The sequence below is a fragment of the Lissotriton helveticus genome, chromosome 7, assembly GCF_964261635.1.
Source record: "Lissotriton helveticus chromosome 7, aLisHel1.1, whole genome shotgun sequence".
Taxonomy (NCBI): domain Eukaryota; kingdom Metazoa; phylum Chordata; class Amphibia; order Caudata; family Salamandridae; genus Lissotriton; species Lissotriton helveticus.
This window is the reverse complement of record NC_136068.1, coordinates 1,726,724,307-1,726,744,768: the sequence shown is the minus strand read 5'-3', so window position 1 is coordinate 1,726,744,768 and position 20,462 is coordinate 1,726,724,307. Positions and strand designations below refer to the sequence as shown.

At 46.2% G+C, this 20,462-nt stretch overlaps 1 protein-coding gene across 1 annotated transcript in view; it reads left to right on the top strand.

Annotated features, from left to right (window-relative positions):
* The window catches only part of LOC144767649 (B-cell receptor CD22-like), a 242,245-nt gene that overhangs the window by 164,416 nt on the left and 57,367 nt on the right, over window positions 1–20,462 (top strand). Inside the window, exon 6 of the mRNA XM_078651048.1 lies at window positions 10,807–11,067. Coding sequence (XP_078507174.1) covers window positions 10,807–11,067 — 261 coding nt within the window. The remainder of the gene's footprint in view (window positions 1–10,806; window positions 11,068–20,462) is intronic.

The following is a 20,462-nucleotide window of genomic DNA, read 5'->3' as shown; positions in this document are numbered from 1 at the left end:
GAGTGGGTGAACCATTGTATTAAGGTTCTCGGTATTATGGATATCTGGCGGGAGAAAGGCAATAATTCCAAAAAATACACATTGCATAACAAAAGGTTGGGGCACACATCAAGGATAGACTACTTCTTAATAGATAAGGGCCAATCAAAAGCAGCACAAAAAGTAGAGCATAGACCAGCACACCTATTGGACCACTCAGCAGTGATCTTACATCTTAATTTTAGTAGTGCAGTACCCACACCCAGATGGACGGTAGACAGCGGAGCTTTCTTAGATGGAAGCTGCTTAGAAAAACTGCCAAAGGAAGCTAAAGGTTTCTATCAAATTAACAAAGAAGGGACCTCAAGGCAAATTGCAATTGAGGCATATAAAGCCTATATTAGAGGTCAAATAATGAGCCTTGCGGCCTACAGAAATAGGACCAGAAGAAATATGATCCGAGAACTAGAGGAACGAATAACAGATTCATAATTTGAACTTAACAGAACTTTGAACCTCAAAGCAAAAACTAGATTCGAGGAAGAGAGGAACTCAAAATAAACGGAGCTGGTAGATTTCCTTGAATCAATTGTAAAGGATAAATGGGATGCAAGCAAAATATCACACTACGAGTACAGAGAGGGGTGCGGAAAGCTATTAGCGTGGAAGCTCACAACTGAGATAACACGTAACAGAATAGGGAAGATTCAGGTGGGAAATCAACAATACACTACTGAAGAAGAAGGCATCAGAAAAGAATTTGTAGCTTTCTTTAGTGAATTGTGTACAGAGGAAGAAGTACCCGCGGAAGACAAAGTACAATCCATGCTGTAAAAAATAAACCTTCCAAAATTCTCTCAAGAACAAAGAGATGAGATCAACAAGAAAATAACTAAGGAAGAAGTGTTAGGAGTGCTAAAGAAATTAAAGAAAAATAAGGCGGCTGGACTAGACTCACTCCCAAATGAATTGTACAATCATCTATGTGAAGAACTAGCTACCCTTATGACGGAACTGTTTAATGATATATTTTCAACAGAGGGAACATTGCCAGCCTCTTGGAATGAGGCAACAATTTTAGCTCTCCCTGGTGAGACCGAGGGCTGCGAGCTAGCGCTGGACCATAAACTTGTGCTCACAATTTTAATCTACCTCTGACATTTGTTCTTAACCTTTTAAATCTGTGTAAACTTTTTTACCTGTTGGGGGGCTGTAAATCTTTTAGCAATTAAGGGAATTGAAGAGGCACACTGACACCCCTTACACGCTGCACTTTATTGTTCCCTGCCTCGCCCAGCCGTCGTTACTGAATCGGCTGCAAGCGACGGCGGGCGCCATCTTAGGTGTGGCGGGGGCTGCGCTCTAGTCGCGCCGGCCTCCCGCCCTCCTCAGCTATTTAGTTTGACCGGAATCGCGCCTCGCTGCCTTTTAGCTCTCCCTGGTGAGACCGAGGGCTGCGAGCTAGCGCTGGACCATAAACTTGTGCTCACAATTTTAATCTACCTCTGACATTTGTTCTTAACCTTTTAAATCTGTGTAAACTTTTTTACCTGTTGGGGGGCTGTAAATCTTTTAGCAATTAAGGGAATTGAAGAGGCACACTGACACCCCTTACACGCTGCACTTTATTGTTCCCTGCCTCGCCCAGCCGTCGTTACTGAATCGGCTGCAAGCGACGGCGGGCGCCATCTTAGGTGTGGCGGGGGCTGCGCTCTAGTCGCACCGGCCTCCCGCCCTCCTCAGCTATTTAGTTTGACCGGAATCGCGCCTCGCTGCCTTTTAGCTCTCCCTGGTGAGACCGAGGGCTGCGAGCTAGCGCTGGACCATAAACTTGTGCTCACAATTTTAATCTACCTCTGACATTTGTTCTTAACCTTTTAAATCTGTGTAAACTTTTTTACCTGTTGGGGGGCTGTAAATCTTTTAGCAATTAAGGGAATTGAAGAGGCACACTGACACCCCTTACACGCTGCACTTTATTGTTCCCTGCCTCGCCCAGCCGTCGTTACTGAATCGGCTGCAAGCGACGGCGGGCGCCATCTTAGGTGTGGCGGGGGCTGCGCTCTAGTCGCGCCGGCCTCCCGCCCTCCTCAGCTATTTAGTTTGACCGGAATCGCGCCTCGCTGCCTTTTAGCTCTCCCTGGTGAGACCGAGGGCTGCGAGCTAGCGCTGGACCATAAACTTGTGCTCACAATTTTAATCTACCTCTGACATTTGTTCTTAACCTTTTAAATCTGTGTAAACTTTTTTACCTGTTGGGGGGCTGTAAATCTTTTAGCAATTAAGGGAATTGAAGAGGCACACTGACACCCCTTACACGCTGCACTTTATTGTTCCCTGCCTCGCCCAGCCGTCGTTACTGAATCGGCTGCAAGCGACGGCGGGCGCCATCTTAGGTGTGGCGGGGGCTGCGCTCTAGTCGCGCCGGCCTCCCGCCCTCCTCAGCTATTTAGTTTGACCGGAATCGCGCCTCGCTGCCTTTTAGCTCTCCCTGGTGAGACCGAGGGCTGCGAGCTAGCGCTGGACCATAAACTTGTGCTCACAATTTTAATCTACCTCTGACATTTGTTCTTAACCTTTTAAATCTGTGTAAACTTTTTTACCTGTTGGGGGGCTGTAAATCTTTTAGCAATTAAGGGAATTGAAGAGGCACACTGACACCCCTTACACGCTGCACTTTATTGTTCCCTGCCTCGCCCAGCCGTCGTTACTGAATCGGCTGCAAGCGACGGCGGGCGCCATCTTTGGTGTGGCGGGGGCTGCGCTCTAGTCGCGCCGGCCTACCACCCTCCTTTACTTTCTATATAAGCAGTTTCATGGCCAGACGGCGCAGCGGGCTGGCGCAGCGGGCGCGCGCCAAAGCCGTGCCTAAGCCAAGCCCGTCTGCGCCCGTCCGCGACCGGACACGGCCCAGGGCCATGACCCCTGGCCCCTCGGTGCGCTACTCAGCGGCCCAACTCAGGTTGCTCAATTCTGGCCTTCCTAGCCATCATTGTATCCACTTGCCTCCTCCTACTGCTGTGGGTACTATTCCTGCCCCGTGTCCTGGGTGTAATTACCAATTAACATCACCACTTCTACCCATTTCATTAGCTGTTGGAGCCCCCTCCTGCATGCCCATCACCCTATTCCAGGGATGCCGAGCAGCGTTAATCAACACACGCTCTCTCCCTTGTCATAGCTTAGATATTAGTGAGTTTATAATTACGCACGATCTCGATTTCCTCTTTGCTACAGAAACTTGGGGAGATGCGGGCTCGGGACCTGACTTCTGTCAGGCTACTCCGGAGGGTTATAGCGTTGTGAGACATGATAGACAAACAGGAAGAGGTGGAGGACTTGCTATAATCTATAAGAATCAGTATCATACTTCGCTTGACCCCATTTCATCCACCAATTATGAAGCTGCAACCTTTGCAATCAATATTAATTGCAAACAAACTTTCAAAGGCACTCTGCTCTATCGACCCCCTGGACCTCGGAATTCTTTTCTTGGGTCCCTTTCTGAGTTAAACGACTATATTATAGGCTCCGCTGACTACACAGTACTGGGAGATTTCAACTTCCCTCTGGAAGAACAGGGAAATTGCGACACCTCCCAACTAATTGCAGACTTCCTTACCTTGAGACTTCAACAATTGGTAAAGGGATCTACTCACCAGGCGGGGGACACACTAGACGGTGTGTTTACTAACAACTCTCTTATCACGATACTAGACACTCTACCCCTTACCTGGACTGATCATAGGGCCATTATATTTGGCATTGAGACACGTTCAGTCAACCGCCCTGCTCCTAGACCTCCCACTAGGGCAGCAACTCGTGCCTGGAAGAATGCTGATATTCCTCAAATGGCAAATATTCTGACATTATCCTCCTCTATCACAGGGTTTAACTCTACCTCCTCAGCTTCTGATTTCCAGGATTGGATTAGGAATGCTGCTGATCAGGTCGCTCCAGAAAAGTCTATCCAACCTAATAGAAGGTCGCCCTCAGCAGCATGGTATACAGAAGAGCTCAGACTTCATCGACAATATTGTCGGAATTTAGAAAGACGCTGGAGGAAATCCTATTGCCCTACTGCTAGGCAATCCTACAAAGATGCCTTAACAATATATAAAAAGGCCATCACTAGTCGGAAAACGACTTTTTTCTCGACCCAAATAGACAATGCCAAGAATTCGGCCAGAGAATTGTTCTCAGTGGTCAACTCCCTATCTATACCTCCATCAGGTCGCGGAGCAGAACCCTCCCAACTGTTCTGCAATGCACTGTCCACTTTTTTTACTACTAAAGTGGCAGATATTTATGCATCCTTTGGTGGAGACACAGGGGCTAGATCCACTGCCAGTAACAAGGAACCCCTCCATATCAATCATGATCGTTTTTCTTTATTTTCTGACACCTCAGAGGACCAAATTAGCAGACTCATTTCCATCACCAAGTCTGGATCCCCTTGGACCCATGTCCTCCCTCAGTGATGTCCACTCTAAGTGAGGTGATTTCTCATCCACTCACGGAAATCTGCAACACTGCCTTTCAAACTGGATGCTATCCGGCCCCGTGGAAAAAGGCAGTGATTAAGCCTCTTATGAAGAAGCCCTCATTAGATCCCTCCGCCCCCGTCAGCTATAGACCCATAGCCTGTCTTCCTTTCCCAGCCAAAATCTGTGAAGCCCTGATGAATATACAGCTCTCAGAGTTCGTCGACACGCACCAACTCTTAGACGAAACCCAGTTTGGCTTTAGGAAGGGACATGGGACGGAGACTGCCCTAATAAAAGCTACTGATGAAATCAGAACCATCATGGATCAGGGAGGAACGGCCATCTTGATTCATCTGGATCTATCCGCAGCATTTGACACGGTCGACCATATCATTCTGGTCGACCGTGTCACAGCTCTGGGGATTGACGGTTCGGCAAGAGAACTCATTTCATCTTTTCTCGCCGACCGCACCCAGACAGTCAAGTTGGGTAATTTCTACTCTCCCGTCTCTGCACTACCATGTGGAGTACCACAAGGCTCCTCGCTAAGTCCCACGTTATTTAACATCTACGTAACGGACTTAGCGAGGGTAATAAAGGCCTATGGGGTGCGATTAACCTCTTATGCAGACGATACCCAATTGGTACTGGCGATCCATAAAAATGGTACAGAAGTAGCAGCTAACTTTCAGGAAGCAATGCTTGCGGTCAGTAAGTGGATGTCCTCCAATTGCCTAAGGCTCAACTCGGATAAAACCGAGGTTATGACCTTTGGCAATCTCGCCCCAGAATGGTCTTCCACCTGGTGGCCCATACAATTGGGCTCTCCACCTGTCCCAGTGGTAAAGGCAAGGAACTTGGGAGTTATCTTCGATAGCAAATTAACCCTCAACCTTCATGTTAACAAGGTTGTCTCCTCTGCTTTCTTTATGCTAAAGAAAATAAAGAAATTGCTGCCTTATCTCCCCCCTTCTGCTGGGAAGACTCTAGTCTCTACTCTGGTATTTTCTAAAATGGATTATGGGAATGCTCTTTTTCTTAACACCCAGAAATCTGTGCTGTCAAAGTTACAGTCTGTACAGAATGCGGCTGCTAGAATTCTTCTAAATATCCCTCGCCGCCATCCTACTACCCTTGCCATCCGCCAGCTTCACTGGCTTAGAGTAGAGAGCCGTATTAAGTTCAAGGCCCTCTGCATTGCCTATAAGGCCGTGCATGGCACTGGACCCAAATTCCTGATTGAGGCATTCCAACTATACACCCCCAAAAGATTGCTGAGATCGGCTAACATTTGCCTCCTACCTGTACCTCGTACCAGAACGGTAACTTGGGGAGACCGCCGCTTCTTAGTGGCTGCACCAAAACTTTGGAATCTTCTCCCACTAAATATCAAAAATGCCCCCAATCTGATGAGCTTTCGGAGGCTCGTAAAGACATGGCTGTTCGATCAGTGAACTCTATTATTGTGGTCCTTGCTAGCTTACACATGCGCCGAGACACCTTTGGGTAATTGTTTGCGCAATAAAAAATCTCAAAAATAAATAAACAATCAACTTGATACTCAAGCCAGGGAAAGACCCAACGAGAACTGAATTTTACAGGCCAATATCACTTTTAAATACCGATTACAAGGTCAATACACAAATTCTAGCTAAAAGGCTTGGGGAGATCGCAGGTTCAGTGGTCCACTTAAATCAAAAAGGTTTTATTAAAGGACAGCACATACAAGCATTAACACATGAGCTCATTCTAGCAATAGATATTGCAATCCATTATGATACACCACTGTCCGTTTTAACCCTAGATGCTGCCAAAGCATTTGACATGGTAAGTTGGCCCTTTTTAACCGCCACTTTAGCGAAGTTCAACCTAGGCGAGACATTCCAAAATGCAATTAAACAAATATAGAAAAACCTGATAGAAAAGGTACTATTAAACGGAGTATTAACCGATAGTATAACAATAAGAAGAGAAACAAGGCAGGGGTGCCCCTTATCACCCTTGCTATTTGATTTATATATCGAACCACTGGCAGAAAAGATAAGGAAGGAGTCAGGAATTATCCCATTTAAACACCAGGGATGGGAGAAGAAAGTTGCACTTTTTGCCGACGACTTAATGATATTTATGAGTAATCTTGAAGCTTCTCTACCCAAAATAGAAGGAATACTAGAGGAGTATGGGGCAGTAACAGGATATCTAGCACAGCAAACTGAAACTGAAATTTTACAGTGGAATAATCACTTCCAAGACCCTAGAATAAATGAAAAAATAAGATACTTGGGCTTTGACATTTTAGTAGATCTCAAGGAAATCCCAAACCAAAACTTTGAGAGAATACACAAACAAGTAAAGAAGTTGTTAAAAGTATGGGAAGGGCTTCCGCTATCATTTATTGGAAGATCCAACATAATAAAGATGGCCATACTCTCCAAATTCACCTACTTATTTAGTACCAATCCACTGGATTTTAACCACAACCAGATAAAAAAGTTCAAAGGGGAATTAATCTGTTTTATCTGGGCTGCAAAAGGGGCCAGGATAGCCTGGACAAAAATAAGGAAAAAAAAATACAAGGAGGGATAGCCAGCCCTGATATTCTTAGCTATTACAGAGCATTCCAATTAAAAAATGTCAGGATATTACTAGGTCATTATGATCTGTACCCTGACCACTGAAAAGCGTTGCTTAACAAGGAAGGAAGCCATTTTCTATATAAGTACGTCACCCCAAGTACTTAAAAAAAATAAGGCTATAAAGCTTAAAGGCGGAGGGTATCACTCTGGTATCAAATGAGAAAGATACTGAATATACCCTACGATAGCAGATATGCGCCCATATGGGACTCCCCAGGAACACCCGAATGTCTAAAAGATAAATTAGCAAACGTCTTCAAAAAAATAACATCAATAAATGGGGTGAGATAATGATTCAGAAGTCTGAAGTAGACTGGGAAATACTGAGTAAAAGAACTAATGGAAACATTTCAAGATTCAAATATCATCAAATAGGTAGTTGAATTAAGAATCTTAAAGACACGGAAGAGTGCTACGGGACAGCAGAGGAAACACTGCAGGAAAACAAGACCATCAAAAAAGAAGTAGTCTGCTGGTATTGGGCACTGGTTGAAGAAGGAGAAGAATATTATGATACTCCGAACAAGATATGGGGAGAAACATTTCCAGAGTTCGACATAGTAAACAAATGGCAAACTTCTATGAACACTTGTTGGGAAACTGTAAAATCTGCACCATTGAGAAATAATCACATATTCACAAAACATAGTGCATACTGGACTCCAAAGAGGTTGTCGAAGTTTAAAGGCCAAGGCTAGAGGAGTTGTCCCAAAGGCGAGGAACGGGGCACAGATGATCTACACATGTTTGGCTAATGCCCCAACCTGGAAGAATTCTTGAGAGAAATAGGTAAAACCTTGTCCAAGGCATTGGGAATGCAGGTGGACGTGAGTATGGATTTGATTATTTTTCGGAGAAGTTGGAAACTCGCCCGGGTAACTAAACTAAGTAAAGACCAAGAAAAAATCTTGTTTGTATTAATATTGCTAGCGAGAAGGGAGATTTGTATTAACTGGATAAAGAATACACCTCCAACTTCCAAGGAGTGGGTGGCTTCTGTTCAAAGAATAAACAAAATAGACAGAAGTAAGAATAGGGGGAGATCATACAAATTTTGGACAATCTGGGAAAATTATATGACCAATAGGTAACAACACTGTAAACATTGCAATTGTCCAATGATTTAAAGCAATGCAATAGATCACTTCAAGCGGAAACTTGAACGAGTAGTCAAAATAACTAGTTCATACCAGAACCAAAATTGAAATCGAATGGAAAAAAAGGGGCTCAAGAGTATAAGGGGGGAGTGGAAATTCTCCAAGCACATGCTGCGAGTACCCAGGAGAAGCCCCTAGAGGGCGGTATCACTAAGAAAACTGGGCACCCGATACCTCCAATTCCAAACTATTGCTATATGAGTACTTAAAATAAAAAATAAAAAATAAATAAAAAGTAAGTGTTGCATCTATAGTTTGCGATGGACAGAACTGTTTTTACATTCTAAGGATTACATTTTTGATTACTGTATCGTGGATTTTTGTTGTTATGGTCTTCTTTGGTTCAGATAAAGATTACTTATTTTTCTAAACTGTTGTGGTGTTCATTTGTGCTTTCACTGTATTATTGTATGTGTGCACAAATGCTTTACACACTGCCTATGAGATAAGCCTGTCCGCTCATGCCAAGCTACCAATGGGGTGAGCAGGGGTTATTTTGAAGTGTATCTGCGTTACCCTGTCTAGGAAGAAGTGTCCTTACTTGGACAAAGGTGCAAAACATGGCCAACTAGAGATCCCCATTTTTCACTGTCTGGCTGAGTATAGTTTGTGGAAGTTTTTTGGGTTGTTAAGGTATGTAGAGACAATGTTGTGTACTGCGTTGTATAGGTGTGTGAGGAGTTTAAAGAGTGCTCACTTGTGGATTGGTAGGTAGTCGAGCGCTTTGAGGTTTGGAATGTTATGAGTGCAGGAGGGGAGGTTGAACCTGGCCACTGAATTTTGTATGATCTGGAGTCTTCTGGTCAGTTAAGCACTGATTCCAACAGAGTGAGTTAATGTAGTCTTGCCTGCCTGTAATGGGGGCTTGGGTGATGGTTCTGCAAGTGTTGATGGGTGCCATTTGAAGATCATCTTGAGCATCTTCAGTTTTTGGTAGCATTAGACAAAGAGTGCATTCACTTGGCCAGTCTTGTTGAGTTGGTTGTTGATTACTATTCTAAAGTTCTTTCTGTGGTTGCCAAGATGGGCATGGGTCCGAGTATGGCAGGCCACCAGGTGGAGTCCCAGAGCAAGGTGTCTTTCCCGAACATTACTACTTACAGTTGTGCAGGTCGAGAAATTGGATCGGGTATTTGTCATCTTATCGGAGAGCGAGATTACGAGCTGAGTGTCGTCAGCATAGGATATGATGCTGATTCCTTGGGCATGGATGATGCTGGTGGGTGGTGGTGGGTGATGGTGTGATGTAGACTTTGAGCAGAGTAGGGCTGAGTGAGTAGCCTCGTGGAACTCTGCAAATGAGGTTGTTGGCATCCTATGTGAAGCAGGTTAAACTGACCGACTTGATGTGGATAGCCAGGAACTAGTTCAGCAAAGTACTGGTCCTTAGAAGCAGGCTTCATGCAGTTGTTGGATAAGGATGGGGTGGGAGACAGAGTTGAAGGCAGCAGAAAGATATAATCGTAAGAGGGCAGCAGTGTCACCTTTGTCCATGATTATCCGGATATGTGTGGCAGCGATGAGAGCAGTCTCTGTACTCTGTTTGGGCGTGAATTCGAACGGATGGGTGTCGAGGAGGTGGTTGTCAGTGTGGTGGGTGGTAAGGTGTTTATCATCTTTTTCAGGACTTTTACCAGTTAGGGTAGTAGGTAGCTAGCATCTTCAGGTCTACTGAGGTTTTCTTGAGATGGGGGAGTACTATGATGTGTTTCCAGGAGTCCGGGCAGGTGGCTGTGATAATTAAGTCAGTCAGGATAGGGGAAAGGGCTGCGCTGAGAGGGCCCTGTATTTGATGCAGCTATGGTGAGGACAGGGGTCTGAGAGTGCTGGGGAGTGTACAGACTGCATGGTTGTTGCAATTTCTTCAGTGGCTAACCTGTTGTCCATAGGTCTATGTCTCTGTATGACCAATAAGAAGACGTGGTACCGGACTATAGTAACCCGAAGATTGACAGAAATATCCCAAGTATAATTTACAAATAAATCATCCCATTAGAGTTAATAATAGAATATCTACATTGAATATTTTTGTAAACAATATGTAGGACTCAATATTGGTCAGACAGCATTTTTGCTAATGGTATTCTGACATACAACTGAATGTGATTGAGGCGTTGAGGGCCCGATTCACAAAGATCCTCCACGTGGTGGCAAATGCTTCACAGTCATGGTGGAGTCTTTGCAATCATGTCAGAGTCTCTGCAAAGAGACTTCCTATTGGGAGATTCTGCTGTGAATACAGAAACTGCGCCACAGGTGTGGAGCCTCCACCACGACTGTGAAGGCTCTTTGTGAATTGGGCTCTGCATGAAATCTTGTGTCATGCAACATATGACTGTAAATAGTAAAACTGTGCAGGCCCGCCAAAGATCCGTGCAGACCAAGGGTAATGCCAAGCAGATCCCCAGATTGATGCCCCCTTTAAAATGTATCTGCAAAGGATGGCAGAAATAAAATCCTGGTGGTGAGTTGTGAGAGCACAGCCAATAATTCGAGACGATGAAACGCTTGCGGACATCAATGTAATTCTTCTCCCTTTCACCTCAGATGCTCCCAAAGGGGTAGATGCTGTTCTATTTGAGGACCCACAGGAAGGAAAACCAATGGAACTGTCATGTGCGATGAAGAGCAGTAACCCAAGAGCGACTCTTTTTACCTGGTATAAGAATGAGAAGGTGATACAGGAGCAGGAAGGTAAAACGCTGAAGATTGAGAGTACAGCCATGGATGATGCTGGGGTCTACCACTGTGTGGCCCACAATGCAATGGGCCGGACCTCTTCTGCTCCTGTGACAGTCATCGTCAAACGTGAGTATGGTTTCATCCACACCTTTTAATGTTGAAAACATTTTGCAATTCAATTATTAACTTTATAAGGCAAAAGGTGGCCATAAAAGATACATGAAAAGTTTGAACATGCAAATAGAAACACACAATGCATCCTCGAAAGCAGCAAAGAGTCAAAGCAGTGCATACAAAATACAGCTGAAGTAAAGTGCATTTAACATAAGAAGGCACAAACGGTTAAACCAGGCAGGTCCACCCCCCCCTTCATTTTGCAAGTGTCTAATACATTGCGGGTCAGATCATTATAAACCGTATAAAGATAATAGCCAGGGTCCATAATGCTCCATAAAGTTGGGTCCCAATTGGAAAAACATCACACTAGAATAAAGTTGCAGCCAATGTCCGGTGTGATGGTGCTTAAAGACTCTAATAAGGGTGCAAAGCTTTCTTAGAGCCTTAACCTTATCCGGAAAGCTTAGCCCTCCATTGATTTCTTACACCTCACAGCTGCTTTAAGGAAAGAACAGACCCTAAAACAAATATCGCTGCAACTTAAAAGCAGGAGGTAAAATAGTACTTCCCTACACTTCCGACATCCTAAAAGTTTTAAAATAGGCTTAAGAAAAAGAGAATATACATTTTTTTACAAAAGGAAATAAAATATATCAGTGTTTGATCAGACGAAGCATCGGATGGATGGGCAGACAGGGCAGAACCGCCCAAGGGACAACAAACCTCTCCCAGCGTCTAATTGCACAACCTCTGGGATAGACAAAGCTCAGAAAAACATTGCTCGACCTTCAACTTGTCATTCATTTACACTACACATAGCGGGAAATCCCGGTGCATTTAAGGTTTTAGAGCTGTAACCCAACCAGGGGATTAAGACACACTTGTCCAGTTTGAGACAATCAATAATAACATCCCTGCTTAAGCTAGCCTTGGGATTAGCCCACACACTAGCCCATAGTAACAGTGGGGGCAATTTACCCTTGTCAGAGATCTAGTGATGGCTTAGCTCATCGTGCATGATAAAATCAAAGCTAGAGGGAGGGAGATGGAAAAGTAGCTGCAAATGCCAATTTCTCTGTTTGTATGATGCTGGGGTCTGGGGCTATTATAGCGTCACCTCTTTCTAAAGCAGCAGACACACTGGAAATTGAATATGTTCAGGAGGGGAGAAATAGCACCTCACCCTAAAGACTGAGGTAGATTAGGTACTGCTTCGGCCTAGGCTTTGAGCAGGTGGTCTGCAGTTGCCAAGAACCAGCGGAGTCAAACATTACCTCTAAATAGCTAAAGTTGAGTATGCTGCCAAGAGATTGACACCTTACCATTAATTTGGATACGGTTTTCCTTCCTGGGCCACATGCCATAAGATGTATCTTCCCAAAGCTTGTATCCAAACATTGTGATGATCGAAAATCGTGCCCCAGATGAATTGCACAGCCTTGTACACATTTGAGAAATATATTCACTCGTACTCCATAGTATTAATCAAGTTCATCCAATTTTATTCCCAATTTTCAATCCATTTTCATCCGTCACGTCAAAGAAATGAAGTTCAACGTTTTCAGCATTTTAGTTGCTCAGGAATTGCCCATCCGGGCCTATTCGCAGGCATGTAAACAAACTCAATTTTTCCAATACATTTGAATAATCCAATGCATTTTGGTCTGATTTCGACCTTCCTCAGGGATATCTAAAATGATTAAAAAATGATCATCAGCCCCACTCATTTATAAACAGTAATAATGCACAATAGCTCATCAACAACCGAAAATAAGTGGCACTTTGGTTATTTTGATATGGGGAAGTCTTACAGTGGAGGTAAATCATTGGGAAGGTTCAGAGGGAAGGTGAACTTGGGATGTATGATAATAAATGGCAACTAATTGTTTGGTTCTAATGAATGATCACAGAGTTGGTTTGTATTTAAATACAGGAGGCATGATTTGGACATTATATTTGGGGCTGATCATGATTGATTTAAAAAGTTACTATTTATCAGAACCTGTGTTTTAACCCTGTTCAATAAAAAACCAGACTGAATCCCAAAATATTCAGCTATGTTTTTGACTGCACATAGAGCTCTATCGGGGTCGGTAGTGATTATAGTGACGTCATTGGCATAAGCCAGTATCTTAGTATCCCAACCCTGCAGACTGGCAGGGATAAGTTCATTGGAGGCTTCCAGTCATCTGAGGAGTGGGTCTAAATATAGTGCAAACAGCAAGGGAGAGGAGGGACACCCCTGCCTTGTTTCTCTTTCGATTGAGAATGGCTTTGACTCTTCCCCCATTATTCGCACTCTGGCAGTCGGTTTGATGTACATAGCCCGTTCTCCCTTGGTGAAAGATGTCCCAAGGCCATTAGCCTTCAAAATCTTCCAAAGATAACTCCATGACACCCTGTCAAAAGCCTTCCCAACGGTTCCACCTCAGGTAGCAATCACAGACTTTTTCATGTTTAAAGATGAAGGGGGAGTCAAACTTTCGAAGAGCCCATTAGAGAAACCAACCTAGAGAAAAATAAGCATACTTTACACAAGGAACAGGAATCTACCTCATTATATATTGAAAAGAACCAGGCGGGAACTGCAGTAGCAGACATTGGATGCCCTTTGCTCTGTGATTCTGCTCAGTTGAACCTCCAATCTGTTTTAGCCAGTGGCTTCACTGTTTCGAGTGAAGGGCTGCCTATGGCCGATGTCATATCTGATGGGACAGATAAATGTTTCTCACTCACGGAAGACTCCCACTCAGGTGACTCTAGCTCTGGCAACAGCAAAATAGAGGATAGTTGGTCGACCTCAGGTTCCAGCATACTGGAAGCACCCCAGACAACTCTTTAGCAATAAAAATATCAGAGGAGCTCATAGGGTTCTAAGGATCACACTGATCATCAAAAAAACAGGGGGAGACGCCCTACCTGCACCGGGCTGAAGTGGGATTATTCTCATACCAGGATGCTGGGATGAGCAGAGGTGGTGGCACCTGCCCAATCGCAAAATCCTCAATATGGCCATTAGGCTGGAGAGACAATCAATAAAAACCCTGCTCTAAGCTTGATTCTAGAGTCAATTAAGGAACATCGTGCAGAGACCCGGATGGATGGTAAAAAAATTAGGCAAGCTACTAAAAAACTGGAAGGTGTGGTGCGGAAAGTAGGGAAGGTCTGTGTTGAGACCGGCTGGTGACTCAATAACATGGAAGAGAGAACAACTGCTGTGGAGACCGTACTGACTGCTGTGGGAGAGCAGACAAGAGCTCACGATTACGCAACATGTGGAAGCTGGGGGATCTGTAAAATTGCCAGTCCTTTATGCTTCTAATAATTTATTCCTTTTGACTCTGCGAAATTGTGTGTTTCCTGATGAGTAGTGTAGTTTCTAACTGATAGATCAACTAGAGATTCTGGAGCCGAATTATATTGGTACATATTGATGTGATCAAATATCGGGCTTCAGGTAATTATTGGAATTGGCTCCAACAATTGTATCCCAAGTTGTGATATGATGTGGTATAATATTGAGTGGTATGAAACAATGGAATCTTGAGATACTTTGTATGGGTGTAGTTGCAGGATTAGGTACATGTGTGAAAATTATTCTCTCAGACATGGTGTGAGATGTAGTGGTACGCTACTCGGTCATGTGAAATTGTGTTGAGTGAAGTGGTATTCGATGATGTGGTATGAAGTTGGTGTGATATTTTTTGGTATGATCAGATGTGTTCTCTCACTGGATAGTATAGAACAGAATGGAATTTCTTTTTGCAATAGTTAATTAAAACCAGCATAATTAATACTACTTTCTTAGGTACCATTTCACACGCAATAAAAGGAATACAACAGTGAAGATAAAATGCTTTGTTTATGTAAAACAGGAACAGGCAAAAAATATCATTTTGAAGCTAATACATACTATATTAACATCTTATTGTAACTGTTCTTTAGTCTTATTACATCTTTTCTCAATAATTAATTAGAACCCAGTGAGAACTTTACAAAATTTACAATTCAGCTCAGTATCCTCAGGGTTTAGACAGGTAATAATGGTGTGCCTACATATTCCTATTGAACTAAAGAGGGCTTATAATAGTTCTCATCTTGCTTGATTTAAGTGTGGACAGATACACATCTAATGGATAATATCTTCTTTCGGTGCATTACAAAGCATACAGGCAATTCCCTCATTTGCAAGCCAGGGTGATTTCTCAGCTAGTGACGGGAATAATCCTAACCTTAAATTCCAACATTTGTATTTGGTGAACCCTGAATGGATGGATCCAAAATAAGGTGCAGGTTTCAGAAAGTTATAGGTGCTGATCAATATTCAGGCATGACATAGCTTAGCCAATGTTAGTTTGTCCTCTAGCAATGACTTTTTCCCCATACATGTGTTCATTGTTTTTTTAAATACTGCGTACTTTAAAAGGCATCAATCAAGATCTATCAATTATTGACCACTAATTTTGTTACTAGATATTTCATTTCAGTATAGCAGTCTGAAGCAACACCTGACTGTCCGGCAATAGTTTGCTTTGTGAGGCTGAATTCCAAATGGATCCAGTAACCACTGGTAAAAGGTAGGAACACACTACGCAATACTGATCACCCTAGGCATAGATCACACAGGGAAACATGAACTCAGTAGCATAAACTAACTAGGTAAAACAACCTCCTAATCATAAAATACTGGTAGAGGTATGAGGCAGGATTCATAAATACATTACGCATAAGGTAATTACCAACATAAACACAAATCAACAATCACCTTGTGCAAGAATCACATTAGGTACTGCCCCCAGGCCAACCGGCCTTCCATGGGGCTCCAATGCCTAGGCAGCGAAGCAAAGGTGCGCAAGAGTCTGGGCCTAAACGTGGCAGCTGCCCACTAAGTGCTGGACAGCTGTGGCAGGGAGCATGGGCACCTGTAGACACAACTTGGGGGCACTGGCAACTAGGTGCCTTCTGGGCCTCCACCGGGGCTTTCTAACAGATGTGGCTAAAAATGTTACAGCTGCCCCCTCCATCGTGGGGCAGCTGGAAGCACCACCTAACAGACACTGGCACCAATGTGCCTCTCTGTCCCACTCCAGGACTACAGAATACTTTCCCCCAAACGTGGCAGCTGCCCGCTCTCTTTTGTGGTGCAGCTGTGGTGAATTTAGCCCGGGCACCACTGTGCCTTTGGAGCCCCACTCCGGGACTCCCAACTTCCAACGGGAAGATGCCTCAAAAATGCTCCCAAGGCCCTGCCTCTGCCCACTGTCCAGCGGGGCAGCGGGAAGGAGAAATGAGGACCAGTTCACGGGGGCCTCCACCTAAAATGTGCCCCAACACACTACCCAACCAACTCACACGGATCTCCACTCACCGGATTGTTGCGGGGACTCCCCTCCGGCGCTGCTCCTGGTGCGTGTGCTGCTCGTGGTGGCCCTCCTCAGCGGGGCTTCTCTGGCGATGACGCTGAGGCAGCGGGAGGGCACCGGCAGTGCACCTTGGCCGGTCCCACCTCTCCTCAGCTGTGGGGACACCTTCTGATCAGCAGGTACGTCGCGGAGCTACCCTTACTTCCCCAGGGGAGCAGGAACGGCAACGCGGAGGCGGGATGGGCTCCCGCCGGACTCAGGCTTTCCTTCTCGGCATCCGCAGGGCTCTTCACCAGCACGGGAGCCCCGCCGGTCCACACGCCCACCTCCTGCTGGTTTCTGGTCAGGCCCCACCCACATCTGGGCGAGGGCTCCTGGACTTCCTGTTTCTTCCAGGTTACCGCGGGGAGTGCGGTGGTGACTTCTTTGGGGCACAGCGCTTCCTTTGTAGCCCCTGGGCTGGCGGCGGTGTTGCGGCACAATACGGGGTGGGCTCCCGTTTCAATACCGCTAGGGGTTAAAAATCGGCACAAAGTCCCTGGTGGGGTGGGCACCCACTACGGATATCAAAAGCGCAAAGTCCCCAGCGGGGTGGGCAACCGCTAGGGGGATAACCACGGCACACAATGCGGGGTGGGCTCCCACTCATTTTTTCACTAGAGAGATGCAGGGTGGGCACCTGCTTGAGGACGACAAAGCCCAATCCAGCAGGGCAGAGACAGAGCGCTCACCAGGGCACAAATCCAGTGCTCTGTCCAGGGACAAACAAAGCTCTCTTTTTCCCCACTGAAGAAAATAAAGCACTCCCAGGCCCTTAAAGTCCCAAATCCAGGGAAAGTCTCTTTTTAGAAGGAAGGGGGGGCAAAGGCTGGGCCCAGGGGCCACCTCATAGGGCCCTCCAGCTGGGAGGCAGTCCCCAGTGGTGTTTCCTCCTGGCACCCAGCAGCAGCAGCAGGCCCAACTCAAGTCAGGAACCAGAGACCAACATACATGGGGGTCACAGCCCCTTCTTATACACACTTTTCCTTTGTCACCAACTATAGGGCAATGGGAGAACCAGTTACAACCGGTTCTGGAGCACTTTTATTTTGCTCAGCCCCTCTCCCTTTTCACTGGACAGGCTAGGGACGTCAGACGCACCACAGGAGGTGGTGCCAGCATTTTGTAGGGAATGCACAGCCCTATTCATGGACCAGGTGCAACTCCTCCCTCCCATCTACATGCAGGTGTCCCTATTCACCACCGGGCAGACCCATCCTGTCTCCTAAAAGTGGCACTTCTCCACTGTACACAATAAATCTGCACACACCACTGTTCCCATGATGCACTGGGCCAGGGACAGACTAATTTGCATATAGCCAGGTTCTGAGCTGGGATGGGGCAGTGAGCTAAATAACGGTGATGGATCAAGCCCTGATCTTTGGACTGGGTAAGAGTGGTCTGCTTAATTCAGACACTCTGTTCATCACCACCCCCTTTTCTGAATCGTTTTTGGCCACTATAGGTGTGGCAGGGTATACTCAGACATGAGTCCCTTGCTCACTGCTCCATCAGGATTCAAGCAAGCCGGGCCGACGACGGCTGAAATGCCAGAAACCGGTCCCCGGAAGCTTGTCTCCTTTCTGGTGAAGAATTGGCTTAGTAGTTTGGTCTGCCCTGTTCCCATGATGCACTGGTCCAGGGACAGACTAATTTGCATATAGCCAGGTTCTGAGCTGGGATGGGGCAGTGAGCTAAATAACGGTGATGGATCAAGCCCTGATCTTTGGACTGGGTAAGAGTGGTCTGCTTAATTCAGACACTCTGTTCATCACCACCCCCTTTTCTGAATCACACCATTGTGCAGCACTTATTCTCACTAGTTCGCACATACCAAACTCGCCCCTGCACTCCTCTCACACCAGGAATTACCATGGGCACATATATCCCCCATGCATTCCTATAGGAGGGCAGGCCAATCTCACCACACGCACTCACTCAGATTGGGCACGCGCTTTACACTGGGACACAGTGCCAAAGTGCGCAGAAGCCAAAAAAACAACTAACATCAGGTCACATTTAAAAGCAAAAAGTTTAGGGGTGAACCTACACAACCCCCTTCCAGCCAAAACGCAGGGCAGACCAATCACCACTGTGATGGGCTTCCCTGCTTTGGGAGATAGAACACGGACATGGGCCCGCAACTGCAGGGACACCCTCCTGTTATACGATACGGTGAAACCATGTGGTTCCTTCTGAAAAAGCTGTCTGGAGCAACTGGGCTACCCCACTGGTACTCCCACTGGTACTCCCAAGCTGTCCACGGCCTAGGCCACCCAGATGCCACTGGTCCTTGCCCATTCGCGGAGTGGGGGGTAGTAACCCCTGGCACATAGTAGCCATTCTCCACTCTTCCCCTCATCAGGACAGTTCTAGACTGCTACTGATCCTCCAGCCTAGGGTCTGCACCCTCAGGCGGACCAGAAGTCACGGGTGAGGCTCTCCTCCCCTACCTTTCTTACTAGGGTTCCGCACTCTCCTCCTCATAGAGGTACCCATATAACACCACTCTCCCACCAGTTCAGGACCTCTCTCTCATAACTGGTCTCCCAACCCTCAGGTTGCACCGGGGACAGAGGCGAGGACGAGGACTCCCTCCCTCTGCACCCCCTTCCAGAGTTCTGCACCCTCTCAACTGGAGTGGTACCCCTGGAAGATGAATCGGTCAGGACACTGGTTACAGACATCCTTCCCTCCAGGCTAGGCAGATCCTGAAACCTGGCTTCCCACCCTTCGGTCTAAACCCTTTGGCAGAGTACTTGCCTGGCACTCCAGGACTTCTGAAGACTCACACACCATCCCCCAAGGGTAACACATGATTCATATGCTGCGTGACCATCTGTCTGGTGCAGATTTCACGTCCCCTGTCCACCTGACAGTGCAAGAAGACCCCCAGAACAGAAGTGGTGTCACCATGGTCACTCCAAGGGGACGCAGCCCAACTGGGTAGTCCCTGACCCACTGGTTGTTCCACTGGGGAACACATCCCCCACTCACCCCTCACTTCGGACTTCTGTGCCGTCCCAACGGGAGTGGCACTGCCAGACAATAGAACCACTAGAGCTCTATTTACAGACGCTCCAGGTCCTCTAGACACTAGGAGATCCTCCTCAAATGGACTAACAGAATAGCTTAGGCCCCCAACCTGGTGTTCCCTGAAGAAACCATCCAGGTTCTGAGACTGGGTTTCGTGCACCTGGGAACACTCAGTCCCACACTCACTCCTACTCCACTGAGATAGGACGTGAGCCCCTACACCCCTCTCGCTACACTGGTACCTAGCTGGGCTACTCTGAACCTCTTCCACCACTCTGGGCTGGAAGATACCTGAACCACTACTTTTGGGATCACTCCAGAATGCATCTGCAGAACCTCTGGCACTTTCCCAGCTGTCTGCTTCTTTTGCAAGGACCCATGGGTTAGCAAGCCCACACTCCAACAGGTGTTGGCTCAACCCCTCAATACAGCAACTGAGCAGCTGCTCTTTGATAACCACGTTGAACAGTCCTTCATAATCCTGTTTCATGTTAACCCTTATCCAATCAACCAGTGCATCATTACATTCATCTGCAAACTTCCCCCATGACTGGTGAGACAGTTTCCTACTGCCCCTGAACTCCAACCTGTGCTCCTCTTCTCGGGAACAAGGTACCATACTAAGGGAACTGGGAATGGGACTTCATGCACTCGACTCTAAATTGCTGCCACCACTGGACCCCACCCTCACTGGGGAATCCAAAAAATCATAACTGCGCTCAGGGGGCAATGAACCCTCCAGAGCTAATTTCTCTCTGGCGAAGGCCCTCTCAGCCTCCACCATCTTCTCCTGCGCTAGAACCCTCATAGTCTCTAGCTTCTGCTTTTCGAGGCCCAACGCCTTAAGACTCAACTCCTGAGCCCATAATGCCTTTTTCTCCTCTAAGGCTAACCTCCTATGCTCCATCTCCAATTTCTGAGCTTCCATATGCTCATATCTCTCCTTCTGGAGTTTCTCTAAAGCCA